This window comes from Acomys minous (genome assembly GCF_964271855.1).
Source record: "Acomys minous genome assembly, chromosome: 6".
NCBI lineage: Eukaryota > Metazoa > Chordata > Mammalia > Rodentia > Muridae > Acomys > Acomys minous.
Genome location: NC_140487.1, coordinates 102608857 through 102631472, shown reverse-complemented (window position 1 = coordinate 102631472; position 22616 = coordinate 102608857). Strand labels below are relative to the sequence as shown.

Genomic DNA, 22616 nt, shown 5'->3' with positions numbered 1-22616 from the left:
GTGGTCATGCTTGCTGTCACCGTGCTCATGTTCCCGGCTGAAGCAACCTGGGTGGCTCAGAAAGCCTTGCCCACAGACTCAGATGGAAGAGCCTGGAGCCACTGTCTTTCCAAGAGGCCAGGTAAGGACTGAACGTCTTCCTAGAACCCTTGCCAAGATGGACCCTTCCCATGCCTGAAGCTGGCCTCAGTAAAGAGCCGACATCTCTATCACTACCATCCTTCCCTGTCACAAAGACCAGCTTCTATTTAAGGAGGACACTTACTTTTGAAAACCCGAAAAGTGTGCAGGACATCACTTTACCTTTCCCAGACTGTTAGATAAAGCCTGAGGCTCAACTTACAAAAATAAATGGTTTTCTGCATTTATGTGCGGGTGAGACACCAGGACTCAAGCTGTCGCTGTGCTCACATTCCCAGGCACCCTGAGCCTGCTCCCCTCAGTCATGTGCAGGAAAGAAGACACTGCACTGGGGCACAAAGCTCTGTCTGACACAGCTGGTAGATGACTCCAAGCAGGCCTGCCCTCTCCGAGGCCAGGTGTCTGTCTGCAGTGAGTAGGGAGGTGTGGGGGTGTTGATGGCTGCCTGGGAGGGTACAGGCAGTGAAGGCTGAGCAGGGTCAGTGAGCTCACCAGGTTTCACTTCTATGGTGGTCCGGTCTGTGTCGCTCTCACCCTTCGCATCAGTCACTTTCAGATGAAACGTATAGGTTCCCTCAACCAGGTTTGAAAGGAAGAGGACAGGGTGGTGGTCAGAGTGATTCAATACCTCCTGTGGGGCGAACAACATGGCTGTGGTTGGGGACAGAATGCTGCTCCTTTCCTGGAGTAAGGTGTTGCTTGAGCCACACAGCTTTGCTGGTGGACCAGTCACGGCAGTGCCCCTGAACACACAGTTAGAGAATGACCCATGGGAAGGCATTTGACCTCCCTGACTCCAGAGCACAATCTGGGTCTGATATAGGGGCTACTTGGTTAAAATACATCCTGGAGGGTAGGGCCCCCCCTCTTTTTTACATAACACTCCCACTCCTGGACCACTCACCCCTGCGGCTGGGCTTGCCTCATCTCGAGTCCATAGGTAGCTGACTATCCCCTTGTCATCCGAGGACCGGGAGCCATCCAGTTCTGCAGTGCTCGTGGGTAAGGTGACCACCACATTCCCAGTGATCTTGGCTACTGGCGGTTTGTTTATTTCTAACCAAGGAAACATCAGTGAAATAATGTGACATTCGGGAAAAGCAACATGCCACTTGTGATACTTGTGAGGAACTCAGCACTGGGAGCACTTTAACCAGGGAGCTGTTTAGTGCTTGTTTAAGGGTAGGGCAAAAGCCACTAGACCCCTGAGGCTCCTGGACTCTCCTGCTGCCACTCACAGGGTAAAGCACACTGTGGCTCTGCAGCAGTTCACTGCTTGAAAGGAATTTAGTGAGACTGAAAATGAAGGCCTGGGTGCTTAGAGCTGGAAGCTCACCAGTTAACACCATAACCTCTCCCTTTAAATGTTGCTCTCAGGATGTCTTTCCTGTCATACCTCACAAGAGAAGGAACAGTGTGAGCCACCCTTTGAGCTGAGGCCTCACAGACTCTATGTCAGAGAAGCTCGGCTTTCCAGGGGTTACCTTAGTTTAGTCAGAGCAACACTGTTTGTATACCATCCTCTGATGTGGTGGAGTTGTTTTTTTTTTACTACCAGCCCATAGCCTCTCCCAAGGCCTCCCCAATCCCTGTGAAGCCAACAGGACAGGCTGGTGTCAAACAGGAAGCTGCAGTGCAGCAGCCATCCCAGCACCTGCCGGCAGGTGTCACTGTCGCTATCAGAGAGTCACAGAAGCCCCAGGTCTTAGCATAGAGGCAAAAATCAAGTCATTTAGTACTTTCACTATTCATTTGATAAGAAAGAGCAGGATGGAAGCAGGGGGTGGGGATGGGGTGGGTGGCAAGGGGAAGGGGTTTAAAAATCACCTGACAGTCACTCTCAAAGATTGGTTAGAAAATTGCAGCTGCCCTCCCACCAGCCTCTAATCAACCCTGCACCAAATGAGACATGGCAGATTCCTGGGCTATCAGAACCAGAGAGGCTCATGCCCATAGTAAGACGCACCTTCTTTGACAATGACATTCACAGAGCTCTGGCTCTGCAAGTTCCTCTCATCTTTGACAGTCAAGGTGAACACATAGGTCCCCACTTGCAGCCCGGTCACAGTGGCGACACTGCTGTTAGAGTTCTCTAGCTGCACCCCGTCAGGTCCCCTAGACAAGAGAGTAATCGGAGGGTGGAGCCATACCTGTCTGCTGTTCTTCTGGCAGCAGAAGGAACAATTACTACCTCAGACAGGAACAACTGCTTCCTAAGCCTTGACAGGAAATGTTAAAACTATTCTATTTGGAGAAGGTATCGGTTGGCCCCAAAACACAGGCTACTTCTGGAAAGAAAATTCCACTCATCAGCTTTTAAAGGCATCTAGGCTTATCTTTTATATGAGCGTCTGGAATATTCAAGTGCTTCAGTAGTCTAGCTTACATAAGACGGAACGTTTTTCTGAGCAGCTCTGTGATCAATAAGGTAATCTAAGGATGAGGTTTCTGAAAAGCATTTCTGGCCCATTAGTTGGTCTGCTCTAGCCAGCAAAGAAGCAAAATACACTCCTGACCCCTGCCCCATCCCACCCTGATGAAAAGACCTCTTCTCCCCATTCTGTGAGTCTCCTCTCGCTCCTGGACAAAACACCAGGACACCACATCCTGTACCCTCGCTGCATCTCACAGCACAGCAGCCTGCAGCAGGCTCCTGGCAGCGTACAGGCAGAGAGGGCTGCACACAGCCAGAGCCCTGCACACCCACACATCCTTCCAACTAAGGACAACCAGAGAAAGCGGCCAGTTTCCAGCTCTGCTTTGACCCCAGTGGCCTCTCCTGAGTCAGTCTCACTCAGGCAGCTCCACAAGCACTACCTCCACTGCAGCCACCACCAGCCCTCTGCTGCAGGCTCCATCGGGTCTGCCTTCAGTAAACAGCTACAGGAACAACACACAGCTAAGGGAGACCCAGCTCTCCACAGAGGCTGAGGAAAAGGCTGTCTGGTGCCTAATATGAATGTCCTAAGCAGAGATCAAAACCCTTTCCTTTCCCATCCATGTCCAAGGGGTGAGAAATTCCATGCAGGAATAATAAGACACACTCCAGCCTGTCTTGTGGCTGCTTATGTTGAGAATGTTTCAACTTCCCTAGAGTCCCTTCACTTTGTGCGGGACCCTGTGTTATACAAGTTAAGTTCCATTTGTGATGGTTCATAAATGCTGAAAGAAATTGTACCAACAGGAGTGGCTCAAACAGGTAATTTCAATTTGCAAAGTATCATCTTGGCTGAAGTCTTTGATCTCTGGCTAACTTAGCTGAGAAACAATGTCTCCCAGGACCAGTGACATGGGCATGCTTTTGCTTTACAGATAAATTTTCAGTTCTTAGTAGCTGTTTGCCCACCCCTCAGCTAACCTTACTAGTTAATTTTGAACAACGGTATTTTTCTGCTCCATTACCTCTTCCAGCCTACCTCTCAAGTGTAATTCAACTATGCATTTAACTGATAAACTGTACCTGCAAAAGCCCCAGGATCACACAGTGCTACCTATGTCTAACTGATGATATACATTCTTCTTTCTTAAAAAAAATAAATAAATCGGAAAATTGTTCTTAAGAGTTAAAACTTAGGATTATAAGCCTTTCTCTCTCTCTCCTTGATAAACCAGTAGGAGTGAGTCAAGTTTTAAAGCAAATAAGAGCTTGCTGTCCCAGGATGGGAACCTCTGCACAGATGGGGTCTCCATCAGCACTCACTGGGTCTTTTCCCAAAGATAGGAGACAACTCTCTGGTCGTCTGTGCTCTTGCTGCCGTCCAGGGTCGTGCTGTCCACGGGCAGGGTCAGCTCCTTGTCTGGGCCTGCATCTGCCTGAGGAGGCTTGTTGTTCTCTAGGACAGAGAGATGCAGCCATCAAAGCAACATTCCAGGTGCTAGAGGAGAGGACCCAGTGGGGCATCTGTTCTGGTAGCCATGGGAACCCTGCCTCTTAGCCCAGAGCATTACAAGATACGTGGGAGAGATGGGTGCCATCAGGGGACTCACAGTGAAGAATAAGACTGAATCATGTCAAACAGTTCTGCAAACAGTCAAGTTTTAGCAGCACGCTTGCTCTGAAACCTAGCGCAGTAGGGTAAGAGGAGGAGGTGGCTTTCTGGACAAGTGGACCCCAGCCATTTAAGATCAAGCAGGATCTCCGTCTCCCAGGCCCTCACCGCCACACAATAACTAACAAAGGAAGGGCACACACTGAAGCTGAGAAGTCTCCTTTATCTATGGGAGAAGAGCAAGCAAGGGGTGGAAGCTGTGGGTCTCAGGCTCCTCTGAGTGATGGCTCTCCCGTTCTGCCCCTGCAGCTAAGACGGCCAACCCTTCCTGCCCCAGCACCAACAGGAGCTCACCAGGCTGCACGATCACGGTCACTTGAGCGGTGGCCTGCTGTCCTATGGTGTCAGTCACCGTGAGCTGGTAGGTATAGTCTCCTTCTTGCATTGCAGACAGCTGCAGGGTTGGCGTTCTAACTCCCTGCATGCAGAAATTCAGGCATGGGAAATGACTCCTAGGGTCACAGCACTGCACACAATGCTTACTCAGGAAAACACGGTTCAGCCGTCTTTAAGCCTAACTTGGCACTGGGTCATTATGTCCCAGCTCAGCACAGTGAGTGACCTTTGACAGGACAGCATGAGACATTGTATTAATAAGAATCTCTATAGATTCTGTGACTACAGAGAAACCTATCAGAATACATCAACTAAAATGAGATAAAACATGTCTTGGGTCATGCCACGAGAAACCTGGAGATACGGAACCCTTCCTCTAGAGCCAAGGGAACATTATAAATAACTGGAGGCAAACCCCCAAGGCAGGTGCTTCCTATAGAGTAACAGCAGCCAGCAGGACCCAGGGTCCCTGCTCACCATAGCCCCGCCCAGATCACTCAACTTTTTAAATGCACAGTCTATTCTTGCAAACTTCTGGGGAGGGCATCTTGTAGCCAGATGATTTACTCCAATTAGCTTACAAAGATTTGCACTATGGTGCCATCTGTGTAGTTTGACTCTCTGGGTTTGGGTCACTCTTAACTGACACATTTCTTTTTTTTTTTTTTTTTTTTCCTTTTTGGTTTTTCAAGACAGGGTTTCTCTGTGTAGCCTTGGCTCTCCTGGACTTGCTCTGTAGACCAGGCTGGCCTCCAACTCACAGTGATCCACCTGCCTCTGCCTCTTGAGTGCTGGGATTAAAAGCATGTACCTCCACGCCCAGCCTTTCTAAATTTTTTCCTTTCTTTTTTTTTTCAAGACTAGGTTTCTCCATGTAGCCCTGGCTGTCCTGGAACTTATTCTTTAGACCAGGCTGACCTTGAACTCACAGAGGCACTGAGATCCTCCTGCCTTTGCCTCCTGAGTGTTGGGAGTAAAGGCATGTGCCACCACTAACCAGCAACTTTCTGAATTTGTTTGGGGATTAAAAAAAAAAAAATCTAGGACTGGAGAGATGGCTCAGTGGTTAAGAGCACCACCTGTTCTTCCAAAGGTCCTGGGTTCAATTCCCAGCAACCACATGGTGGTTCATAACCATCTGTAATGAGATCTGGTACCCTCTTCTGGCATGTAGGTGCACAAGCAGGCAGAGCACTATATACACAATAATAAATAAATAAGTCTTTAAAAAAAATAAATAAAAATTTAAAAATCTAAATGCACAAACTTGACTTTGATTAAAAAAAAAATGGGGCAGAAATAAACCTTGCCGGTATGACCCAATCCAGCAACTCCCTGCCCCATGAATGAGAGATGACCTGAGTCCTCCCTCCTACCTGCATCTCGACCACCTTCCCTTTGCTGCTCGGGCTCAGGGACCACTCATAGCTGGTGATACCATGATCGTCAGTACTCTGGTTTCCACAGAGGGTGATGGAATTCTGAGGCAGGGTGATCACTTGGTTGGGGCCTGCATTGGCCACAGGAGGGTAGTCCACAGCTTTATTCACTGTCAGGCTGGCAGTGGTGGAATTGGCAGCCCCATCGGAGTCAACAACTGTCAAGCTATTGGAAGAGAGTTCAACAGGGAGGGTTAAGGGAAGAGGAATAGCCTGGAAGGACTGAACATCAATACTGGGCAAGACCAAGGTGGCAGGGTTCCCTCTCCTACCCATCCTGTTGGAAAAGCAGAGTGATGTTAGAAGCTAGCTCTGTAAAGTCGAAACTTCATGTCTCTCCACACACCAAGAAGAAAAAAAGCCAAAAAACAAAAAACAGTAAGTTTCTTGACAGCAATGGCCTCAGGCCCTGCATGGCAGCAGCACCTTGCTCCTGCCTGTGTGTGCCAAAGTGTGGAGGCCAGAGAAGTGCTGCAGAGTGGGCACCACCAATACCAAAGCCCAGAAACCCTGGCTGACCTCAAACTCAGAGATCTGTCTGCCTCTGCTTCTGCCTCCAGAGTGCCAGGGTTACAGGCATCCATCATGCCCAGCTCAGAAATGCATTCCTAAGAAGGAATAGTCCCCGGCCTCCATTCCTACAAGGCTCACACAGAGCACGCCACTCTGTTTGCAGCAGGCTGCCTGCCATTGTTCTGTTTCAACCATGTGCATTACACAAAAGTGGCTGTGGACATCCTGGGCACAGAGCTCTGGGACAGACCACAAAGGCTGGTTCCAGCAAAGCAGGAGTTTGAGATGGAAATGAATGCTCCTACGCAACATGCCCACAGTATGTGCAGACTCAGGATTTGCAAGGAGAAATGTTCTTTTATAAAAGCAGACTTCCACCTAAACCATGTCTTCCAGCTGAACAGCCTAAAGCTTCTCACGCCACCTCAGAATGTGAGCATAAGTGAGCAGGGAAGTTTGGGATCCTTCCATTTTGATGACAGGAAGAGGAAAAACTCAGAAAAGACATGCAGTTTGTTTAAATTTCACCAGCAGCCTAGACATAGCCAGACATCTGTGGGGCTTCCTTCCACTTTTACCTTTTACCTGTGGTCTGCAGGGCATTCTGGGTATTGTAGACTTTACAAAAAGGCATAGAAATGCCAGACTCCTCGATGGAGCACACCTTTAATCCCAGCACTCTGGAGGCAGCGGCAGGTGGATCGCTGTGAGTTCAAGGCCAGCCTGGTCTACAAATCGAATCCAGGACAGTCAGGGCTACATAGAAAAACCTAGTCTCTGAAAAACCAAATCCAACCAACCAACAACAACAAAAAAACATATTCTGCCTCTTTCCCCAGTCTCCTAACTTCTCATAGGGTTGTGATTGTTAACTTGCTACCTGTATAAGGAGGAGCAATGGTTCTGACTCATCTGGATGGGCCCTGACTGGCCTTCAGAGACCTCTGAGCCAAACAGCACCTGGCTCCAGGACCAGGCCAAGCTAACGCCAGGTAAATCAGGAGTGAGAAGATAAGCAAGCACTCAGGTAGAACCAGAACACCAATCAAATCCATCATGTGATTAAAATAAACATCATTCCCTGTCCCATATACCCCAAGCTGTAGGTTCTGACTGTGGGGAAAGCTCAGACTCTCAAGTGAGACTGCTTTGTGGCCTTGCACAAGGGACTTAGCCTCCTCATCCAAAACTTCCTAGTCTGTAAAGTGAGAATGAGTAGAATTCCTGTTTAAAGGTTTAAATAGATACTGTGTGGTAAGAGATCAGAAAAACACTTTGCACCCAGTACATGTTCCAACAATAATAGTTATTTGTGTGTGCATGTGTTTGTTTGAGTCAGTCTTGCCACTATGTCCAAATTTGTCATTATTTAAAAAAAAAAAAATCAACTCAGCCCAGGGTGCATTCTATATTAAGTGCAAAAGTTCCATAGGAGAAATGGAAGGTAAAAACAAACTTAAAATTCCCATTTTGCCAGTGAGGTGGCTATAGACTACACTGGAAAACACTGTCCCTTCCTCTGCTTAAAAAAAGAGACAGGGAGAGCTCCACCCAGTCAGAGCACATGTAAGGCTATGCTCGGATATCAGCTCCATGTCACCAACAATGTTTAGAACTCAATGAACCTTAGACCCACGAGACATACACACACCCAGGCATGAGCCACAACGTGACAGGTGAGACACTGGGGACAAAAGGAAGAATGAGTTGTGCTCTCTCCTCTGGAGATACTACAGAGAGCCGGAAGGAAAACTGAGGTCTGTAAGGCAGATAGCACTCCAAAAGATTAAGAAGGACATTAAAAGAATAGTATATATATATTATGTGAAGAGTCTGTGTATGTGTGTGTGCATATGTATGTGCATGAATGTTTGTGTACTGTGTGTGTTTGTGTGCTATGTGCATATATACGTGTGTCTGAGTGTGTGTGAGTATGTAGGGGTGTGTGTGTGTGTGTGTGTGTGTGTGTGTGTGTGTGTGTGTGTGTGTGTATGTGTGTGTGAAGTCCAAGAGAGACTTTTGACTTCTACTGTGTGACCTCAGAGGAGCTGCTAAATACAAACAACGTCATCTAACCATACTGTCTACATAAGGTGCATGATGCTCATTATAAATACACTATAACATAAATTATGCAAACATAAGAAATGCACTGGCATCGCCTACAACCTCATGGTACACTATCTAAATGCCAATGCTAATTCTTCAAAGGATTTTCTTTGAATGAAAATTTCCAAAAAGTCTCAGTGAAGAAAGATTCTACAAATCATTTTCAGAATGCTACTGAAAAGTAAAGCTGCTAACCAGGTGTGGTGGTGCACGCCTTTAATCCTAGTACTCAGGAGGCAGAGGCAGGTGGATCTCTAAGTTCGAGGCCAGTCTGGTCTACAGAGAGAGTTTCAGGACAGCCAGAGCTACACAGAGAAACCCTGTCTCGGAAACAAAACAAGAAGAAGAAGAAGAGGAAGAGGAAGAAGAAGAGAAGAAGAGAAGAAGAAGAAGAAGAAGAAGAAGAACAAGAAGAACAAGAAGAAGAGGAAGAAGAACAAGAACAAGAACAAGAACAAGAACAAGAACAAGAGAAGAACAAGAACAAGAACAAGAAAGCTGTAGGCATCTTACTCAGGGAAGCATTTCCCAGAGGGAAAGGAAAGCCTGCAGATGTTGGACAGAAGACACAAGAAAATGGGCCCTTCCTCTAATTACACAAGTCCTGGAGATGTTTGGGGTCCTCCAGACAAGGCTTTTAGAAGGATAATGTGCCGCACAGAGATTATGCCCTAAGAAAGTATCACTATTGTGATCAGTCACCACGCAGCTCATTCTCCACCAACTCCACAGTGAACTGATATTTTCAGAGTCACTCCTACATGGTCACCTTGAAGCTAAATCCTAATTTACCTGAAGGTGTAGTTCCCGGGGACGAGCTTACTTAGTTTTAGTATGGGTGTGTCTTCAGAGATCTTCTCTTCTCTCAGAGGTCCCTTAAGTTCCTCCCAGTGGTACTGGACAATTTTATCGTCGTCAGTGCTCTCTGGACCACAAAGAACATCAGTTATAATTCAAGAATGCTGGGCCTTGATACAAAGCAAGCAACCACACGGAGAGCTCAACCTGGAAAAACAAAGTTAGACTCTCTTCAAAGCAGTCTTCCCCTCAGGAATACTGGATCAGTTGGCCTCTTATGAATGTTCCTTTGTCATTTCCTAAGGACTCTAATTTAGGAAACCTCAGGTTAAAATGCTATTGTATAAAAAAGGGAAAAAAAGAATAATTCTTTTTTTTTTCCAAGACAGGGTCTCCCTGTGTAGCCTTGACTGTCTTACTCGCTTTGTAGACCAGGCTGGCCTCGGAACTCACAGCAATCTGCCTGCCTCTGCCTCCCAAGTCCTGGGATTAAAGGTGTGTGTTACCACTGCCTGGCAAGGATAATTCTTAAATATATTGAAACCTCACTTAAAAAGAAATGCAAATTAAAACAACTCTTTGAGATACTATTTTTCAACCTGTCATATTGATTTTTAAAAAGTCTTCAGGCCATCAAGATGGCTCAGCTACCAAGTCTAACCATCTAAGTCAATGCCCAGACCCCATGTGGTGGAAGGCAAGAATTGGCTGCCACAGGTCATCTCTGACCTCAACGTGCGGGCACCACCTTCCCCTCGCACATACAATAAGAAAATGTAATAAAAAATTTTTTTTACATAGTATGATAAATGTATGGAAAAAGGGGGCCTCATGTTAGCGGAATTGATACACCTCACTGCTCTATGCAAAGTACTTTGGTAACATGTGTCTTTGCTCCTGCAATAATTCTAGAAATTTATTGTACAGATACACTGTATGTGCTAAATAAACATCATGCTGAGATTGTCTGTGGTAGCACTGCTTATCACAGAAAAGTCATCTAAATAATTACCAGCAGACACTGCAAACAAGCACCATTCATACCAAGACAGTCTATGCTCAGCAGAAGTCCCCTTGCAAGAGGGATAAGCATTTCGTGCACTGATTAGAGAAAGCCTCCATGTACAGGAGCTTCATCACAGTGATGGTGCATGTGAAATGTGGCTGTGTGAATAAGGGGAAAGATGCTGCATGTGCGGTTTCCAAATATGCAGAAAACCTCCCTGCAGAGACACAGGCAGCAACGCTGCTAGCTGTCTGGAGAACAGGGAGACATTCTTCATGGTGTCTTTAGGTAGTATTCAACTTTGCCCTACTCCAAACTATAACACAACAAGTGGTGTCTGAACCTTTGTCCCCTTTCTCTGGCACCTGCTTCTCCCTGGTCCCTTCCTCTTGGCAGAACCACTGATATAAAATGCTTAACCTTTTTTGAGTGTCCTCTGCCAGAACAAGGGCTCTGTCGGACAAAAATCATGTTAGCACCAAGGCAGGGAGAGTGGTGGGGAAGGACTGGGTTGGGGCTGGTTTTTATTTTTTCCCTGGTGTTGAGGACTAAACCAGGTCTTGTGCATACTATAGGCAAACACTGCACCACTGAGTCACACCCACAGCTCTAGAAACCTCAATCCACAGTCACATTAATAAAGACCCAGGGGCTAGAAAGATGGTGGCTCCAGAGCACATGCTGCTCTTTCAGAGGAGCAGAGTTCAGTTTCTAGAACCCCTATCAGGTAGCTCACAGCTACCTGGACCTCTGGCTCCATCTAAGGAATGGAATTCCTCTGGCCTCCTTGAGCACCTGCACTCCATGCACATACCACATGGACACACACCCCTACAGACACTTAAAATAATGAAAATAAATCTCCAAAAAGCATTACAAAAAGCCCAAAACAAAACAAAAAGAATATAGACCCAGGCAGGATATACAGTGAGCCTCTCCAGGAGGCCTACAAGAGCCTTTAGGCATGTCTGTTGAACATCCCTAGGGCAGTCTTCTTGGTTACTGATGTAGCCTAGAACTTGATTTGTACAACAAAGAAAGGAAACATCATCTATGCAAATATGAAAACCAGCAGGCTTCAACTAAAGTAATTCTAAATGTATGCACAATCCTATTTTCTCTGAGTAGAATGGTTACTGCAAACAAGATTTTAACTGTGGCCTGACTAGTAACTGTCTGGTCAGTTGGTCTACACAGCTAACCTCCCCATAACACAGTTAGAAAGGCTGAGCTAAGTAGAATATGGACACGCCTGGTCCCAGAGCTCACAGTGACCACAGTACTCAAGACAGACACTCACGACTGCCATCGATGATGGTGGAAGTGGTGGGCAGCGAGATCTCCTGGAACTGAGGTGACACAATAGCAACAGGAGGCCGGTTCTTACGGGGCTCTGCAAGAAAGTGACCAAAAGAAATCAGGAGAGAAAATGTAAAATTGTAGGAGGGGTAGGCTACATCTATGCTGATTATAAATTAGCTTGCTTGCTTTCCTTTCTTCCTTTCTTCCTTCCTTCCTCTCTTCCTTCTTTTGAGACAGGGTTTCTCTGTGTAACCTGGTTGTCCTAAAACTTATTTTGTAGAGCAGGCTGGCCTTGAACTCACAGAGATCCACTCGCCTGTTTCCCAATTGCTGGGATTAAAGGCGTGCACCACCACTGCCTAGCTAGCATAAATCAGTTTGCAATGGGTAACTGAGGCATGAAGCATCACCAGATGGGAAAGTAACAAGACCAGGCTGTCATTCTAATGTGAGACACCTACCTGGTCAGGACTGTTCCAAAGCTGCTGTTCCTAAGACCATGCTAGCACACAGCCTGTGGCTATGTGGTGGGACTGACCTTTAACTCAAACCTCCTGAGAGCTGGACTGAAATAAATGCATCACTACTAGGCCCTAGACATTCGTTCAATGCTCACATGTATCAAGCATATGGAAAGTACCATGGCTACCAGTCACTACTTTTGGGTTAGCCCAAATAGAGGGAGACAAGAAATGAGCACTAAAACTTTAGCAAGCAAAGTATCCTTTGATACAGGTCTGCTAGAGATGCAATGACCTCTCAACTGCTAGAGACGACCACGTCAGGCTCATACGGCTGAGTGAACAGAAAGCCACAGACCACTCTAGTCTATCTGAGTGACTGTAAGATGCAAACACACTAGCCTTTTCGTTGATGTGTGACCAAATGGTCTTCATGCTGACCAGAAGTCACACATGGCCTTTCGTTTCTCTGCCCTGCTGAGCATGGCACACAGCATCACTCGTGCTATCAAGCACCTCACCACTGAGCTACAGTCCTAGCCTGCAGGCCACACAGACAATGTCCAGTGAACCTTGTTTTGGGTTCAGAGCTCAAGGAACAGAGATCTGTAGTGCCAGCAGAGGAGGAAGGTGGCACACATCTGTGCCAGGACAGGCGCTCATCTCCAGCTTCTTTCCAATGTCTGTCAAGTGCCAAGTCTGGTGCCTTGCCACTGTCCCGGGGTCTACCAACAGGCCCATTTTAAGAGTAGCACAGTATGGATTCAGGACAGAGTTTCAAATGTGAAAGAGCTGGTAGTGTTTAACGACGGACCTCTGGAAGTCACGTGGCCAGGCCTCCTGTGTGCCTCTCCAGGGCTGCAGGCTTCTCAGGCTTGCTAATTACCACACCTGGGCCCGGCCCACTTGGAGTCTCTGGTAGACAGGTCAGTGCTTGGGCCTTAGGGTACAGACCAGTGACTAATGTTCCTGTGCCCAGCACAATGGGCTAGGAATTGCCTAATAAATAGAATACAATATCTCCCCTCACACCCCCCCCCCCCCACAGAAAAAGAATAGGAATCTAAAGGCCTGAGGTGAGGGCTCCTTGTCAGAAGTCCTGCAGAGGGAGCCATGGACGCATACCTGGCTTCACTGTCACATTCACGTAGCCTTCCCCATGGGCATTCTGACCGTCCACAATCACCTTGAACTCATACAGGCCTGGAGTCAGCTGACAAGAGAAGACAAGACCCTTTAGATAACTGCAAGGAGCTGAAGCCGTGGCTAGGACAACAGAGCACATTCCTGGCCTGAATCCTGCATTCTCTTCTTGCACAATTTTCAAAGTGGAAAAAAGTAAACTGGCTAAAGGGATTAAAGATGGGCTAAGTTAATGAGAAACATGGCTTTATAGTGTGACTCTTATTACTGGCTATATCTATAACAAAAAGGGTTCAATCTCTCTATATCCCTTTTTCTTCTCAGAGAAACCACTAAAGACCCAGCCACCCACTTCCCAGTTATGACATCTTAAAAAATCATATCTTCAATGGGCTGGAGAGATGGCTCAGCAGTTAAGAATACTGGTTGCTTTTCCAAGGATCCGGGTTCAATTTCCAGCACCCATATGGCAGCTCACACCAGTCTGTGACTCAGTTCCCAGGAATCCAACACCCTCACTCAGACACACATCCAGGTAAAATAGCAATGAATATAAATAGATACATAGATGATAATTTAAAACTCATTTTAAAAATCATGTCTTCAAAGACAAGCATCTTATTAAAAATACAAACAACAACAAACGAGGGGCTGGAGAGATGGCTCAGCGGTTAAGATCATTAGCTGCTCTTCCAGAGGTCCTGAGTTCAACTCCCAGCACCTACATGGCAGCTCACAACTGTCTGTAACTCCAGTCCCAGGGGATCTAATGCCCTCTTCCAGTCTCCTTGGGCCCAAGGGATGCAAGTGGTACTGATATTTATGCAGGCAAATTCACCCATACATACAAAACTACATTTAATTAAAAAAAAAATAGGCTGGGCAGTGGTGGTGTAGAGCTTTAATCCCAGCACTTGGGAGGCAGAAGCATGTGGATCTTTGTGTTTGAGGTCAGACTGGTCAACAGAGTAAGTTCCAGGACATCCAGGGTCTCAAAAAAACAAAACAAAAAACAAAAACCAATAAAGCAAAACATCATCATCATCATAAACCAAAGAAACAAACAAAAATCAAAGTACTTCTTAAATATCTGACTTTCCTTCCACTTTCCACTAACTGTAGAAACACAATACAAAGAGGGAACACAGTAAAGCCACCACAGTCACCAGCCCAGCATGCCACTGTTTAGTATTTGTCTCCTCTAATCCTTGACTAACTACATACAAAAAATAGTTTTGGTGTTTTTGTTTTGTTCTTGGGTTTTTCTTTTCTTCTACTTCTTCTTCTTCTTCTTCTTCTTCTTCTTCTTCTTCTTCTTCTTCTTCTTCTTCTTCTTCTTCTTCTTCTTCTTCTTCCTCTTCCTCTTCTTCTTCTTCCTCTTCTTCTTCTTCTTTTGTTGCTGTTTGTTTTTTGTTTTTTTGTTTTTTTTGGTTTTCGAAGCAGAGTCTCTCTGTGTTAGCCCTGGCTGTCCTGGACTCGATTTATAGATCAGGCTGGCCTTGAACTCACAGCAATCTGCCTGCCTCTGCCTCCCAAGTGCTGGGATTAAAGATGTGTGCCATCACACCCAGCTGTTCTTTGGTTTTTCAAGACAGGGTTTCTCTGTGTAGCCCTGGCTGTTCTAGACTCTCTTTGTAACTGCCTTCCAAGTGCTGGGACTAAAAGCATGCACCATCATACCTGGCTACAAAAAAGTAGCTCATTTCTTTTCTTTCTTTCTGGTTTTGTTTTGCTTTGTTGTTGTTGTTTGTAGACCAGACTGGCCTTAAACTAAGATCCACATGCCTTTGCCTCCAGAGTAAAGGGATTAAAGGCATACACTCATTTCTTCAGAGCTAGTCACGTACCTGTCACTATCCCAGGCCATTTCATCGCTACTGGGGTCCAGCTAAAAATCAATATGTCATTATTGTTCTTTATTCTGTTAATTTAGCATAAGAAATGTTCCCAGTTATGATATAGTATATTTAACATTCTTTCATTTGGAGGACTGTAGAACAGGACATTATTTATGTGTCATAATTCACACAGCATTCCACATTGTTAAATACTTGGGTGGTTTCTAAATTCTTCCTGTTATGATTAAAATGAACATCATGAAAGAAAATAAATGTTTTCTTATTTTCATCTTTTCTGGATGAATGCTAATCATCCAGTCTCTCCTCAAAATGCTTTTGTCCCTGGCTTCTCCCTCTCTACCTTGCTCCTTCCATGCCCTCTGCCTTCCGTGTTTTGAGGAACGGAGTGCCCCTGGACCCCAGCCTACCCACATGCTCTCCCTGGCAGACCTTAGCTATGACTACAGCGTCAACCTTAGGCAGGTGTACAAACTTATCCCTTGAACCAGATTTGTCTCCTGGCCTCTAGTCCTTTCCTCCAGCTACTAATGGGTGAGCTCCACCCAAGTACCTCATGTGTACCTTAGACTACTCTGCTTCAAACGAATTAGTCATCCCTCTGTAAATCTCCTTCAAACATGTTTTATTTTCTTTGCCTTTAATTTCATCTACCCCAAAAGTCTAATTTTGGAAGCTAGAATTACCCCCGACTTCTCTCCTCCCCAACATCTCCGTCTAGTGTCTCAGCTTTGCCCACTTGTCTCTACTCACGGCCTTGGCCACTCAGCCGTTCATCACAGTGGTTATGAATGAAGCATGGGCTTAAGAGATAGAAGGTTCTAGCTGGGCGTGGTGGCGCACACCTTTAATCCCAGCACTCAGGAGGCAGAGGCAGGCAGATCTCTGTGAGTTCAAGGCCAGCCTGTCTACAAAGGGAGTACAAAACAGCCGGGGCTACACAGAGAAATCTTGTCTCGAAAAACAAAAAAAAAAACAAAAAAAAAAACAAAAAAAGAGAGAGAGAGAGAGAGAGAGAAAGAAAGAGAGATGGAAGGTTCTAGATGTGACCCATCATTTCATGGCTTTGTGAACTCTGGCCAGGACATTTCTTTTTAAACATTTTTTTTTTTTTGTAAAATATATTAAGACCTATTATCAGCCAGGCTCAGTGGCACACTCCTGTAATCCCAGCACTCAGAGTGGCAGAGGCAGGCGGATCTCTGTGATTTCGAAGCCAGCCTGGTCTAGAAAGCGGGTACAGGACAGCCAGGGATGCACAAGAGAAACCCTGTCTCGAAAAACAAACAGAAACAAAATTTAAAAAAGGAATAATTCAGTAAAATAATTACAATATGTCTGCTATGTGGTCTGAATGGAACAAATACTTCTTTTTTTGTTTTTGGGTTTTTTGTTGTTGTTGTTGTTGGTGGTGGTGGTGGTGGTGGTTTTTCTGTAGCCTTGGCTGTCTTGGACTTGCTTTTGTAGACCAGACTGGCCTCGAACCCCTAGAGATCCTCCTGCCTCTGCCTCCACAGTGCTAGGATTACAGGCATGTGGCACCATGCCTGGCTTTCTTGTTTTAATTTCCTATTTCAATGTTTTTATTTAGGATAATATCATTTCCTACCTAAATTTGTCAATAGATTCCTCATTTACTTTCCCTCTTGGAGTCTTATCTCCACCAATCTATGAAAGGCCATATTTCTAAACTGAAAATCTGAGTAGTCTCTCACAGGTTCTCTGCTCTATAGACAAGACTCAGAGGTAAAGCCAACGAGGCGGCTCAGCAGATAAAGGCACTTACTGTCATACTTGATACCACACACACAAAATAAAAATTAATTACAAGATTCAAAGGCATCCAAAGCTCTGCCACCAGCATCTGCTTCTCTGCTACTTGCTTATGCCGTTCTCTTCACATGTGGGACCATGTGGCATTCCTCCCTGCACAGGTCTGACCCAGAGCTTCTCCTGCTAGAGTATTCGCCTTTACCCCTTTCACGACCCACTGTAAGCCCCAGGTCCTCAGTGACTCCATTACTGACCATGCACCCTCTGTTTAATTACCTGCTTTGTGTCACCTAAACTCTACTGTTCTTGAATATTAAGATTATGATTTTGGCTGAATGTGGCAGGGCATACTTTTAGTCCCAGCCCTCCAGAAGCAGGGGCAGGTGGATCTCTGAGTTCGAGGCCAGCCTGGTCTATGCAGAAAGACTCTGATTAATCCACTGCATGATCCCAACTGGCTGCCACAGTTTGCAATGAACTGCCACTGAGTGCACAAAGTGCTGGGCCACAGCACACGAACACTTTATTGCTCATAACTACTCTGAATGGCAGAGGGACTTGGCCAGCAGAGCCAGCAGTGCAGTCACGTGGACAGTTAACCTAGCCTCTCTCTGGAATCCTGCAGTGCCTGGTCACCTCGCAGATCTGCTGAGTGTGTGTTTTCAGGCATGGCAACCATGCTGGTACAGTCTTGTCACCAGCATGACAATCTGAGACTCTGATAGTAAACACTGGCTGTCCGCCATGGGGACCTGTGAAGGGCTCACAGCTGAAAGACTGTCCCCAACTTGCATGTGGACAGGAAACTGTTCTCTGTTTCAGAGACTTGCCTCTTCTGCCCTCGCCCTGCAAGTGAAAGGAGGCCCATTCACCTTGGACAGCTGGAGAATCTGGGAGTGCTTCCTTTCCATCTCTCCACTGTAGTCTCTGGGATGAGTAATGAGCTGCCAGTCGTAGGTGTAGGTTTCTCCTATGGAAGGGCAGTTAGAAAAACCATGAAAACATGCACCTACTCACAAAAGGCTGCCAAGAGCAAATGGCTTCCACAGCCTGCCAATAACAAACCTCTTTAAATGCTGATAAAGCCTTAGTTTTAAGATTCTACCCCAAAGTCTGTAGGGAAGCCAAACCATTTCCTGAGAGGGTTCTCTTGACTCAGCTACAGCCAGGGTCTCTTTCATTCTCTCAACAGTGCTCATTCGGCCCATACCCACCCTTGGGCCAATCCTAAATAAATAAATAAAATCAGGTTGTTCACGATGTGCTTCTCACGGAAAATCCATGTCCTGCCAACCACTAGAGACAAGCTCACTGGGAACAAAGGTCATTTTCTACAAACTTCTTTTGCAACAAAGAACAGCAATGACTTCTAAATAACATGGTTCAAAAATAGCTTTTTACACAGTGCTAACAATGCTCGTCTCACTGAGGTCATCACATCCTGGTGAGTTAAAAGAGCTACTTCATTCCTGCTGAGCTAAATAACACACTGCAGAAGATGGAAGGGCATGGCCCATTTAAAACAGGCCCCACCGAAATTAATTAAGATCAAATGAAGCATTAAATGGTCCTCATTTGCAGCTTAGACTATCACTGCCAGTGTGAGCATAGAAGCCTGTCATCTGTGTGGAATCCCCCCAGTAAAGTAGCCTTACACTGGAGACAAATGCATCTCCAGCTGGGGAAAGGCAGTATGGGGTAGAAGTTTTAGTTTCTACTCGAGAGATAGGAGGCAAGTCCCAAGTCCCAGGGCTACACGTTTACTTAATGAGCTCAAATGAGGCACATCAAACAGCCTAATCCCCAAAATCTGAGAAGCAAATTTTATTTTATAAGCCTTCCCCTCTCTCCCCTCAAACTAGTGTGGCTTTGGCCTGTCTCATCCTGAGCTACTCTCAGATGTGCACATACAGGGGTCAAGCATGAAGAGGCAGAGGAGCAGCAATAGTCAGAACTCATGCTACGAGATAATTCTTCAAACTGTAATTTAAAAAAATTCACACACAGAAGACACATTCACAATAGATTAGGAACTGATAATTTTATATCTCAAAAGCTAAAAATAGACTTCAAAAAAGGATGATATTCCTAGTCAGAGCCTCAGGAGTGAATGGTGCCTCGTCGGCAGAAGTTCACCCCTGGGTAGGAGTGCACAGCGTAGCGGCTGTTAGACAGGAGGCTGACGCTGATCTGGTGCAGGACTCTTCAAACCAGTCCTTCCAACCGTACAGAGATCCTAGTGAGCCACCACAGGGCAGAACAGAACAAAGAGCACGCAGACAGGGTCCTGCCTCAGTGGCCCCAACTTTTAAAGTGAAATTATCCTGTTCAGAAAACTAAAGAACCTGGACAGAGGACAGTTTGAAACAAATCTGTGTTTTCGAATGATGATCTTCAATATGATAAAAACTCAGAAATATGTGTACAAATATAAGTTGGGGGGAAAATACTGCAAAGCAGGGCCTAACTTCCATGAAAGAACAGAAGCAGAAGCAACCACTACTTAACTAAGTGTTATCCTCACCTCCATATTTAAGGGCAAGTGTTCATTCACCTTGAACTTAACACTCAAGGAAGAAAAGGACAGAGCTTCTCTGGAGAAGGTGGACTGAGCCTTTCATTCCTCCAGCTCCACACTTACTCCTGCTGCCTGCAGGCACCCAGCGCCCACCCTACTCCACTCCCTGGGGACTCTGCCTCTTGGTGGGACTGAGCTCCTCTCCGCTCTTTCCCAAGGCCCTTCTCTGCCTTTCCTCCTAGCTCATCTCCCTCCCTCTGTGTCACCTGCTGACCCTCAGAAGCACTCTTTCCCAGGAACCTCACACACTACACCTGCCTAGGGTCCAGAGAGGGCAACAGCAACCACAGAACACAGCACCACTCAACAAAGCCAAGCAATACTTCGTCCAAGTGGTGGTGGCTCATGGCTTTAATCCCAGCTCTCAGGAGTCACAGGCAGGAGGATCGCTGTGAGTTCAAGGCTAGCCAGGTCTATAGTCAGCGAAGGCTACACAGAGAAACTCTGTTTCTAAAAACTAAAAAAAAAAAAAAGAAAGAAAGAAAGAAAAAGAAAAAGAAAGAAACATAACTCCAGGCGCCTGTGACACAATGTAGAACACAAACTGACTAGCCAAGACAGTGTGCTTCCCTAGAGACCAGTGATCCTACTGCAACAGGCCCTGAGAACTTAGCTGAAGCACAGGACAAGACTTCAAAATTGCCATCCTGAGTATATTTAAGAACCTTAACGAGGATATGAGTAACTACCTTAATGAAAACCATAAAAATACAAATTAATAAAATAGTGAAAACAGTTCAACACATGAAAGGTCATGCAACAGAGAATTTCAGGTCTTTTGTTTGTTAGATAGATAGATAGATAGATAGATAGATAGATAGATAGATAGAGGGTTTCTCTTATGTAAAAGCCCTGGCTGTCCTGGAACTCACTTTGTAGACCAGGCTGGCCTCAAACTCACAGAGATTCGCCTGCCTCTGCATGAACCATCACTACCTGGCTGCATTTCAGGTTTTAAAGAAAAGGCAGAAAATGGACTGGGTGGTGGTGACACATGCCTTTAATCTCAGCATGTGAGGGGCAGAGACAAGTGTATCTCTATGAGTTCAGTGCCAGCCTAGTCTACGGAGTGAGTTTCAGGACAGCCAAGGTTACACAAGAAACCTTCTCTCAAATAACAACAAACCAAACAAATAACAAGTCAGAAGAAATGGATAGCTCATTCAAAAAAGAAAAAAAAAATCCAGGCACAAAACACCCATGAAATCTGGGACACTATGAAAAGGTCAAATTTATGAATAATAGAAATAGAGGAAGGAAAAGAAACCCAGGTCAGATGCACAGAAAATATTTTAACAAAATCACAGAAGAAACTTTCCCTACCCTATCAAGGTACAAAAAGCATACAGAATACCGAGGGACTAGACCAGAAAAATATACTCCCCATGACACATAATAATGAAACTACTAGAGCTGGGCGGTGGTGGCGCACACCTTTAATCCCAGCACGTAGGACGCAGAGATAGGCAGATCTCTGTTAGCTTGGGGCCAGCCTGGTCTACAGAGCAAGTCCCAGGACATCCAGAGCTGTGACATGGAGAAATTTTGTCTCAAAAAACCAAAAAATAAAATACTAAAATCTTCAAAGAAAATAAAAGACCAATTCATATATAAGTGTGGGCCCATTAGAATAATACCTGACCAAAACAAACAAACAAAATACAAAAAACCACTACCACCACTAACAACAACAACAACAACAACAACAACAACAGAATAAGAACTGAGTTCTTATCAGAGACACTGAAAGCCAGAAGGGCCTAGACATATGTTCTGCCAACTCTGAGAGTCTACAGAAGCCAGCTCAGATGTCTATACTTGGCAAAACCATTGATCACAGTCAATGAAGAAAAAACATTCCACAGTAAAACCAATCCAGCTCTACTAGGCCACTAGAAGGAAAACTTGAGTCTGAAGAGGTTAACCACACCCAAGAGGACACAAGGTGTAAATACTCTCAGAGCAATAAATTAGAGGGGGGCAGTATAACCACAAAATAACAAGAATCAATGAACACTGTTCATTGAGAACTCTCAATGTTCTTGATTTCCCAATAATAAAGACATAGACTAACAGAATGGGTGAGAAAACAGGATCCATCTTTCTGCTGTATTCAAGAAACACACACACCTCACAATCAAGGACAATTATCATGGCAGGGTTAGAGGATAGAAAAGGGTATTCTAGGCAAATGGACCTAAGAAGCAAGCAGGTGTAGTCATTTTAATATCTGACCAAAAACAAACAAACAAAAACAAAACCAAAAAATAAAATAAAATAAAATAAAAAACTAAGCAGAAAAGATAAAGAAGGATACAACATAATAATCATTAAAAGAAAAAGTCACCAAGAGGATATTGCACTTCTAAATATTTATGTACCAAACTTAAGGGCACTCAAGTAATAAAAGAAACATCACTACAGTTAAAACACGACTGATGCAGATGCAAGCTCACAGTGATTGTGGTAATATGGGCCACTTGTACACGTTCAAGCCAGATGGGGTCCCAGCACTGGAGAGGGAAGTGGACAGAGGGCCCCATCCCTAATCAAGAAGCTCTGTAACTGAAACCCTTGGCAAAGGAAAAATCAGGTTTCACCAGTGGAGTCAGCCTGGGTCTGTAAACCACACTAAAGGCCTATGCCCAGAAGTAGTTAACAAACACAGTGGTATTTTTTTACGGGCTTTCTGTTTCGTTTTGTTTTATTTTGAGCTTTTTTCCCCTTCTTATTGGTCTTTTGCTTGTTTATTTTTATTTTTGTGGGGGTTTTTGTTCTTGTTTCTTGTTTGGTTTTGTTTCTTCTTTTTTCTATGGTTATACTTTTGAAAGAGAGAGAAAAATAACATAAAATTGGGTGGGTAGGTAGGTGGAGGAGATTGAGAAGAATTGGAAGAGGAGAAAAACATGATCAAATATATTGCATGAAAAAAAATCTTTTTTTAGCTGGGGGATGGTGGCACACACCTTTAATCTCAGCACTAGGGAGGCAGAGGCAGGCGGATCTCTGTGAGTTCGAGGCCAGCCTGGTCTACAGAGTCCAGGACAGCCAAGGCTACACAGAGAAACCGTATCTCGAAAAAACCAAAACTAAACAAAACAAAAAAAATCTT

General features: G+C 45.3%; 1 protein-coding gene across 3 annotated transcripts in view; it reads right to left on the bottom strand.

The window, feature by feature from the left end:
* The window catches only part of KIAA0319L (KIAA0319 like), a 103526-nt gene that overhangs the window by 12701 nt on the left and 68209 nt on the right, over positions 1-22616 (bottom strand). For all 3 annotated transcript variants that reach the window (XM_084786247.1, XM_084786246.1, XM_084786248.1), the window contains 10 exons: positions 17799-17896; positions 13280-13367; positions 11692-11784; positions 9380-9512; positions 5903-6131; positions 4485-4608; positions 3842-3974; positions 2108-2256; positions 1046-1197; positions 634-772 (listed from right to left, as the gene is read on the bottom strand). In XM_084786247.1, the coding sequence (XP_084642373.1) occupies positions 634-772; positions 1046-1197; positions 2108-2256; positions 3842-3974; positions 4485-4608; positions 5903-6131; positions 9380-9512; positions 11692-11784; positions 13280-13367; positions 17799-17896 (1338 nt within the window). The remainder of the gene's footprint in view (positions 1-633; positions 773-1045; positions 1198-2107; positions 2257-3841; positions 3975-4484; positions 4609-5902; positions 6132-9379; positions 9513-11691; positions 11785-13279; positions 13368-17798; positions 17897-22616) is intronic.